Source organism: Vespa crabro, chromosome 20 (genome assembly GCF_910589235.1).
Source record: "Vespa crabro chromosome 20, iyVesCrab1.2, whole genome shotgun sequence".
In the NCBI taxonomy this organism is placed as follows: Eukaryota; Metazoa; Arthropoda; class Insecta; order Hymenoptera; family Vespidae; genus Vespa; species Vespa crabro.
The window spans coordinates 2491503-2501451 of record NC_060974.1 but is presented as its reverse complement, the minus strand read 5'-3'; the positions used below and the strand labels follow the sequence as shown (position 1 = coordinate 2501451).

At 31.1% G+C, this 9949-nt stretch overlaps 1 protein-coding gene across 5 annotated transcripts in view; it reads right to left on the bottom strand.

Annotated features, from left to right (window-relative positions):
- Positions 1 to 2584: 2584 nt before the first annotated feature.
- Positions 2585 to 9949, bottom strand: part of LOC124431063 (sodium- and chloride-dependent glycine transporter 1-like) — a 12392-nt gene continuing 5027 nt past the window's right edge. For all 5 annotated transcript variants that reach the window (XM_046978461.1, XM_046978462.1, XM_046978463.1 and 2 more), the window contains 10 exons: positions 9518 to 9949; positions 7387 to 7639; positions 6742 to 6900; positions 6314 to 6521; positions 5923 to 6094; positions 5409 to 5765; positions 4682 to 4891; positions 4160 to 4501; positions 3242 to 3479; positions 2585 to 2913 (listed from right to left, as the gene is read on the bottom strand). The exon at positions 9518 to 9949 is cut by the window's right edge and continues 31 nt beyond it. In XM_046978461.1, coding sequence (XP_046834417.1) covers positions 2744 to 2913; positions 3242 to 3479; positions 4160 to 4501; positions 4682 to 4891; positions 5409 to 5765; positions 5923 to 6094; positions 6314 to 6521; positions 6742 to 6900; positions 7387 to 7639; positions 9518 to 9571 — 2163 coding nt within the window. In that variant the 5' untranslated portion in view covers positions 9572 to 9949 and the 3' untranslated portion in view covers positions 2585 to 2743. The remainder of the gene's footprint in view (positions 2914 to 3241; positions 3480 to 4159; positions 4502 to 4681; positions 4892 to 5408; positions 5766 to 5922; positions 6095 to 6313; positions 6522 to 6741; positions 6901 to 7386; positions 7640 to 9517) is intronic.

Here is a 9949-nt window from a genome sequence, read left to right as displayed (position 1 = left end):
TTTCTTTCGCTTTTTTAATTTTTTTTTCTTTTCTTTTTTTTTTCTTCTTCTTTTTAGTACCGCGCAAATTTATCATCATCCCTATGTACGTACTTCAACGTTCTTTTTTTTTTTTTTTTTGTGAACCTCTCCTTTTCTCTCGCGATAGATTAATCATAAATTGCGAAGGGACTAACTTCCTCGATAATGCTTTTTTCCCCTAGAGATATACATAAACTCGTTTTATTATTAATTAATTACTATATTAAATCCAAGTATATCTACTTTCCGAATCGAATTTTCCTTTTTTTTCTTATTTTTTTTTTTTTTTTTTTTGTTATTTATTTATTCATTAATTAATTTATTCATTCATTCATTTATTTATTTATTTATTTATTTATTTATTTCGAGAAAATAATTATTTTATTCGAAAATAACATCGCGTCGTCGTCGTCCCCGGAACGTATGCATTTTGTACGTCTCTGTAATCTATTTGAACGTGATCGTTTATAATCTTTAAACGCACTCGTCGATATAAGAAATATCGTTCTTTAATGTTCGATCGATCAAGAGGCGAAGGGGCGGAGGGGGGGGGGGAAGAGGGTAAATGGGGACGGCCGGCCGGGAATATATATATATCTATATATCGAATATATTTATTCTCTATGAGACAGCAAAAATAGGCAACAATCGATAAATATGGAAAAATATTTTACTGTAAGTCCAGCCGATTGTTGCAATCTTTCTTTTTCTTTTCTTCTCCTTTGCCTTTCTCTTTATCTTTCTCTCTCTCTCCCCCCCCCCCTCTCTCTCTCTCTCTCTCTTTCTCAATTTTTCTCTTACACTCTTTACATACACACGAGATACATTGGAGGACATTAATAAGCTAAATGCAATAGAAGGAAGACGACATGACTTATATCATATCGATAAACATGGAAATAATGAAAACGAAGGCTTTTACGATACGTGAACACCCTTCTTTCGAAATCGTTTTTGAATTTTATACTCGAAAAAGAGAGAGAGAGAGAGAAAGAGAGAGAGAGAGAGAGAGAGAGAGAGAGAGAGAGAGAGAAAGGAAAAAGAAAACAAACATATTGAGCACCACTGGTACTTGTTACTACTACAGGCATATCTCATTCATGATCACGTGACGTGTCGCGCGCACTCTAGCCAGCTACGAATGAAACGTCAGAGAGACGGCAGAGGTTCTCAATTCGATATAAATTATAACATTTAATTATTGAAATTTGAAACCGATATATTATGCGCACACACGCACGCATACACGCATACACGCGCATACACATATATACACACACACAGTGACACACACATAAAAATTAAATTTTATATCATTGAAACAATATATATATATATATATATATATATATATATATATATATATATATATCGTATGCATGATATATTGAAAATAAATTTCAAAAGAACGGCGTTCTTTTCTATATATACCCGTATCAATAACTACGACTATTATTAGGCTTTGCCTACGTCACTAATGTACAACCAAATTGGATGACACCGATCACATACTTCTCTCTGACATTAGGAACGTAATACTGTCAATATAATGTTATACTCAATATCATCATTAATCCGATTAAAATGACCATTCTCTATTATTAGGCCTCGTTAATTTGTTAGCACGCGAGGAGATCGATATAATTTAATCAAATACCTTAATCTTAATTAGATATCTTTCTACGTATTTATATCTCGATCCTTTCCCTATATATCGATCATACTCTACATATCCAACGCAAAAACACGACGAATTTCTCATATTTAAAACTCGACGTCATAATCCAATCGAAATATATTTTATCTAATTTTAATCTTATATATCCAAATCCGAGGACGAATCGTATTATCGAATTAATAAAATAAATTGCTATTAACGTTCGAATTAAATAACTACGATATAATTTAACGTTAATTTGTTAAATTTCTAATCAATGATAATCATGATAATGATGATGATGATGATGATGATGATGATAACATTAACAATAATAATCAAATTAATAATAATAATAATAATAATAATAATAATTATTATTATTATTATAAAGACAATAATAATCCATAATCGTTAGGACGAGGAAATTAATAAAAAAAAGAAAAGAAAATACAACGTTAAAAGTGAAAAACTTAAGGGATTCATCCTCGTCGGCAAATGAGAGACTTATTCGTATTACTTTGACACACTCATATACCGGGTGTCTCGATCAGGTCGCGCTCGGTAATATCGTATATGGACAGTACATTGATTTATCGTTGACTAGATCTTGAAGTATGTGTATATATGTACATATATATATACATACATATATGTATATATACACACACACACATATATATATATATATAGATATATATAGATATCGATAATTTTACAAATCACTCTTTTTTGTTGTTGGTTTTTTTCTTCTTCTTTTTCTTTTTTTGTCCTTTTTTTCGTTCGTTTGTTTGTTTTTTTTTCTTTCTTTCTTTTCTTTTCTTTTGTATTTTTTTTTTTTCATTTTTATCTGTTTATTTATTTATTTATCTATTTATTTATTTATTTATTATTATCTTTTTTTTGTTTTTTTTTTGTTTTTGTTTTTTTTTTTTAATTTTTCTCCTTTGTAGCTTCTCGTATAAGCGCGCAATCCACAATTGTTACATATTATTACTGGCTAGTAGTGTTAATGGCGATAGAATCCCGGATGGATTCGTCCTCGAGGATAAAATGAACGTCGTGTCAGACCTGTTGCGAAGTTATCAGGTCGGTTTTGCTTGAATTCTTGAGTATCGAAGGCCCGGGAAGTTTTTGGGTGGTACTAGTACCACCGGATGATGGCTGTACCATCATTGGTTGGCCGTTCACCAAGACTATTGTATCTCGTACTGAATCGTAACCACCTGGGGGCCCTAAATAAATGATCGAGATCGAAAAAAAAATCGAACGTTTGACAAATTGTTTCAATAATTTAACGAATTAATAATATTATTAACACTCGCGATCATGTGAATTTCAATCGAATGGAATTAAATGATCTTATCGTAAAAAAAAAAAAAAAAAAAAAAAAAGAAAAAAAAAAAGAAAGAAATAAAAATAAGATAGAAAAGACGTTCGCAATTGATAGATTTAAAAAGAAAGAAAAAAAAAAAAAAAATGAAATGATTTAATTACATTGTTCGCATAATAGTGTGACAGGATTTGATTATTGAAAATATATAATATGAAATATTTGATTACCCGGTGATGGTGTATGAGTAAGCGTCCTCGATGGCGTTAACGTAACGTTACGCGAAGCAGGACCCCAATCTGAAGTCGGCTGTAGCAACATTCTTGCACGATACCAGACTTTTCTGTTCTTATTCTTGCTTTGTTTCGTTTTTCCGCCCCTTTTATTGGTAGCTCTTGCATCGAGATCGTCGTCCTCGTCGTCATCGTCGTCGTAGGTAGGTCGTCGACGAGTATTCCTCAATTGACTCTACGAATGAAAAAAATAAACGATCATATACGACTTGAAAGCACGAGATATTACGATACGAGAGATTGGCTTTGATTATTTATTTCTCTTTTTTTTTGTTTTTTTGGTTTTTTTCTCTTCTCTTTTTTTGAAGGAAAAAAAAAAAAAGAAGAGAAAAAAAAAATTGATCACTATATAATAACGATACGAATTAATCGATGCACATCTCAAAATAATTTCAAATTGTACACTCAAGGGATTTTTTGCGCTACGCAATTCAGATACTTCGAACGACTGTCATGAATAATTTAGACTCCAAAAAAAAAAAAAAGGAAAAAATACTGCAATAATGCAAAGAATAATCTTTGAAGTCACGAAAATAATAATCGGTAGGTTTGAAAACGCATTTAAAATATAAAAAAAATTTCTGAATTCGTGCAACGTCGAAGTTTGTTTTAATTGAGCACTTAGGTTGGTATCCTACGTTCCGTCATATGCGTAACCAAGAATAGTAATGTAGAAACGAAAGATTCATTGGAAAAGATTAAGTTTCTTTTTTTGGATTTGAACGTTTCAATGGAAATTACAATTAAATGGAATGCAAAAGAGTTTGTAAAAAAAAAAAAAAAAAAAAAAAAAAAAAAAAAAAAAAAAAAAAAAAAAAAAAAAAAAAAAAAAAAGAAAGAAAGAAAGAAACTTACAATAGCCAAACCGACGATCACCAAAACGGGCAGTATACCAACGACCCAGCCAACAGCGTCGGCCCACTTGGGATAAACGTAAGAACCATATTTCAATGGTTCGTACTCGACCCAATTGAAGAACAAAATGAAGAATAAGGCGGCAGGTGTTACAACTTTCCACATCCAAGTCCAAAAGAATCTCCAAAGACGACCACGTGGTCCTATCATTTTTTGTACATCGTCGAGAAATCGATCGGCGCCATAGATCCATGCTACTAAAATGCATTCACTTATGGCGATCAATAGGACAGACCAATTAGCTGCGTATTTGTCCATCAATTGCAGCCAATACATGCCAGCCTAAAGAAATATAATTAATACATACACACACACACACACACACACAAATATATATATATATATATATATATATATATATATATATATATATATATATATGAACAACGAGATGATTATCTGACAATTTGATAATAATCATAATCTAATATATTAGAAAATTCATTTGAAATGCATACTCACGTTCGTTGTGAATATAATACCACCGGCATAACCAAGAACAGCTGCCGACAATACTACCCAAAATTTATAATTCCTTAATGCTGGTATACCGTCGAGTATCGCGGTTGTTACCGTCTCCATTAATGCGAATTGCGAGTCCAATCCCAAGGTCAATAGCATTACGAAAAATAACAATGACCAGAGTGGCGCAACCGGTAGACGGGCTACTACCTGATAATAAAATTGTTTTGTTTCGTTTCGTTTTCTTTTTTTTTTTTTTTTTATCGTCATTATTGTTGTTGTTGTTATTATTTATATATCTAACGGACATACTTTTGGGTGTTCCACCATCCAAATTTTTTATTTAACCCTCTATGAGCCCGTATAACTTTCAGGTCACATTTTAATTTATCGAGGATTTTTATCAAATAACTATAGCTTTTTTCATGAGAAAAAAAAAAAAAAAAAAAAAAAGAAAAAAGGAAAAAAAAAATTCGGCCCTGACGCGCAACCCTCTATGGGCCCGTGTAACTTTCAGGGTCACATTTTATATTTATCAAGATTTTACCAAATAATTATAGTTTTTTTCATAAGAAAAAAAATTCGGCCCATAGGGGGTTAACTCAAGTATCATGATTAAAATACGTGCCGTAGTTTATGTAATAAATAAAAAATATAAAAAGTAATAAAAAAATATATATATATATATATATATATATATATATATATATATATGAAATAAACTTACTTCGGGATAAACGATAAATGCTAGACCAGCACCCTGATCTACGACAGATGCAACCGGTACGTCAAGTTCGTGAGCGAGAAAGCCGATAACAGAGAAAATGACTAGACCAGCGAAGAAGGATGTTCCGATGTTGCTGACGGCTACGATCAATGAGTCCTTGTAACAGTTGTTAGTGAATTTGTTGTAAGAGCTCAAAGTTATCAATCCACCCCAGGCTGGACTAAGGGCGAAGAATATTTGAACAGCCGCGTCACCCCAGACTTTAGCTGACATTAATCTTCTCCAATCGGGGGTCAGATAGAACAGTATACCCTCTTTCGCACCGGGAAGTAGTATACCTCGTACGAACAGAGCGATCTAATGATAAATTGCAAACATGGTGGTTTTTTTCTCTCTTTCTCTCTTTCTTTTTCTCTCTCTCTCTCTCTCTTTTTACATCTCGAGTTACAACATTAAGATCGGTATTAATAATCGCTTAATTGAACTTGATATATGGAATGGATGTAATACTTACCAGAACGACGTAAGGAAATAGCGCAGTGAAATAAACGACTTTTCCCGAGCTTTGAACGCCTTTACTCAAACAGAGAAATACGATAACCCAGGCTAGAAAAAGACTTGTCGCCATTGATGGACGAATCGAGCCAGTTTCTTCGATGCCACTGCTCATTCCCAGAACGTGATTGCTATAACAAAAAAGGAAAAAAAGAAAAAAAGAAAAAAAAAAAAAAAAGAAAAGAAAAGAAAAGAAAAAGGAAACAAATGATTAAACGTTATGTTATATTTCGGATATAATTCTTAACGAACGTTAATGGCGTGTACGTTTTATTAATTGCACTACTTTCTTTCTTTTTTTTTTCTTTTTTCTTTTTATTTTCTCTTCCCTTTTTTTCTACACATCTTACGTGAAATATTCCTCAGCAGGTGGTCTCCTAATGGCATTGGTAATATTCTCAATGGTCAATCCCATCGAAGCCATTTGCGTTGTATTATAGCATCTCCTTTTGTAATAAAAATAATCTTGAGAAAAACAGGCCTCAGCTACATCGGGCATGTAACAATCCTCGGTACTCCATGGTTCCTCACATTTAGCCCATGGTAATTCGCCGGCGCCTATAAGGTTTTTGTTTAAAAAAAAAAAAAAGAGAAAAAAAAAACGTATACACATACACATTTAATCATACATTTAATTATTATTAATTATGATTTAATTAATGATAAAATAGAATGGCGTATAGTTTGAAGAGGAGGACAAAAAAAAATTGTTTTTTCTTTTTTTTTTTTTTCTTTTTTTTTTTCTTTTTTTTTCTTTTCTTTTCTCTTATATACCAACCAACGACCGAGGCAAAAATATAATATAGTGTCCAGGCAATGATCAAATTGTAATAGAGCATCACGACGGAGCTAACGAGTACCATCCCATAGCCCAAGCCACGAAGTAGAGGGCAGAATCTTTTGTAAGCCGCTACTGGTCCAAGACTAGCGTACTGACCTGTCGAGAAAAGTTCAAAAAGTCGATCGATACAACGAATTCTTAACAATTCTCACAAACTTTCTCTCTTCTCTTCTCTTCTCTTCTCTTCTCTACTCTACTTTACTCTATCTATCTATCTATCTTATTTCTAGTCCAACTTGAAATTCGCGCTCGATAATTTACCATGTAATAGTACCATCGAATTAACATAATCGATATACCAAGTGCACTTGGAATATTCGAAAATAGCATTAGATATATATATATATATATATATAGTTCACGTGCTAGATAGATCAGAGTGATTCGAGTTTAATCAATTTTTTAACAAACGAACATTAAAAGTAATAATAATAATAATAATAATAATAATAATAATAATAATAGTAATAATAATAATAATAATTCATTTGAAAAGTTTCATTAGAGACTATAATTTTAATTGAATAATATAAAAGTCTATTTCTTTTTTTTTTTTTCTATCTCATTCTGTTTTATTCTTACCCAAGGAAAGTTCCATAAACATTAGTGGCAATCCAGCGATGATCAACATAACCGTGAACGGTATTAAGAAGGCTCCACCACCATTGGAATAACAAAGATAGGGAAATCGCCAAACGTTGCCAAGACCGACGCTATATCCCAATAGAGATAAAAGAAAATCAAATTTCCCTGTCCAGGTGCCACGCTCCGGATGATCATCCTCGCCACCTTGTAAAGGAGCTTGGCTGTTCGCCACCGAGTATTTATCTTCGTTCTACACAAATATTACAAATATACATATACGTATATATATATATGAATGTGTCCAAAATGCATGGGTTGCGTCTGAGTTGCGTCTGGGTTGTGTCTGGATTCCATCTTCCTTCCAAGAATCGCAGGACCTTCCATTCGTCGAATTAATGATCGCCGAATTAAAATATTCAAATATTCTAATTCTGTTGGAAATAATAATAAATGTATTTTGAATAGATTCGTAAAAATTCATCTATCACATTTCTATCGTATTTTTATAAATCAACTCTTTTACGTGTACCCCATAAATAGAAGTCAAATTATTTAAAAGAGCTGAACCATGATCGTTGGACAAATTATTAATTCGACGAATAAAAATAAATCATATATATATATATATATTTTTAATAAGCGTATTATATATCTTTTCAATAAAGTTTATATGAACCTTTTATCATCCATTTGACCTCAATAATATTACGTAGTATAAGTTTGGCTCCCATGCTTTTTGAACACCCTGTACCATATATATATATATATATAGGATATATCTATATACTAGATCAAAAATCATTTTATTTCTTCCAAAAGGAAATATTATATATATATATATTTGACCTGAATAATAATTTTCGAATAATTTGATCGAATTATTTCACATTATTCAAAAATATTTGTGGAAATCTGTATAAAGTTAAAAAAGAAGAAAAAAAAGAAAAAAAAAAAGGAAAAAGAAAAAAGAAAATAGAAAACCTTTTACCGAACATTTCTTCATTTAATTTTGAATTTTTTAATATCTCAAAATATACATCGATGCCGACGTTACTCGATTATATTCGTATGAAACATTTCATCGTCAAATAATTCTTTTCTCTGTTTTTTTCTTTCTGTTTCTTTTTCTTTCTTTTTTTTTTTTTTTTTTTTTTTTTCTTGGTGGGAAAAAAAGAAAACAACTTTTCATCGATGAAACGATGGCTCTCTATCAATTTTCGTCAACATTTCGTTCTGGATAAACCCGTTTAAAATCGATTTCCCTTTGGAAGAAGTAATTCCCTTTTAAATGCGAAACACTTTCGTATTCACGTAACGATAGAACACTATTACTGCTATTACCACTACAACTACGGCTATCGCTACTATTACTACTATTATCCGATTCGATATTAGTTTTATAAAGGTTCTCGAAGGGATGTGTAATGTTCGATCCGATGATTATGAATGTGATCCTACATTTTAATATATTTTTTTCGAATAAGGGATGAGATATACATCGGCGTATTTTTATTTAAATTATTCAGACTAAATCAATATTTCTATCGACGATAAATTTCATTTTAACGTGCAACATAAACAATTTCTTTCATGTTGCGTGCAAAAAGTAAAAAAAGAAGAAAGAAAAAAAAAAAAAAGAAAGAAAAGAAAAAAAAAGAGAAAAGAAAAATCGAATAAAATTTTTCATTGATCATCGACATCGACGTTACTTGTCTCAGCTAAATTACTTTTTCTTTTTTTCTTTACTCTCTTTTGTTTTTATTTTTTATTTTTTTTAAATAGAAGAACTGTTCACAGAAGAATTTTTTTTACACGAAATCAATAATATTTCTATCGAGGATAAATTTTATTTTTATTTACAACATAAAAATCTACGAGAATAACTTGCGAGCAAAAAAAAAAAAAAAAAAAAAAAAAAAAAAAAAAAAAAAAAGAAAAAGAAAAGAAAAGAAAAATCAAATGAAATTTTTCATTTGATCATCGACATCGACGTTACTTATCTCAGCTAAATTATTTTTTTTCGTGTTCCTTTCTCTTTATTCTTTTTATTTTTTTTTTATTATTTTTTTTTTGTTTTTTTTTGTTTTTTTTTTTTTTAATAGAAAATATTTAAGTACACATCACTTACGTCCCAGTCCAAGTAAGGACGAATCCTCGGCGACGATTCCTCCATTATTTTCATACAGGACAATGTTAACAGTTATATATCGAAATATCTCTTCGAGTTATATCTTTTTCTCTTCATGATCCCGAATATAATATCCCCGTTAATATATTGTATATGCTCGTAGGAAAATAAATCACCGTACGACGTAATTAGATAACATCAATCGATGATGCGTCATCTTGTCCAATCTAAATTCGATTATAGATCATGTACGAAGGGACATTCACGAAGAAAATTCTCAAGGAAAAAACGTTCCCCTTTTTCTCGATGACCAAAGGATGATGGAACGATTTGTTTCGATCCGATCCAATCCGATCCGATGACCTTTCGATCCTTTTCGATCAGCACCAATCAATTAGCTTTTGTCGGACACGTCCAATTCGAAGACACTTA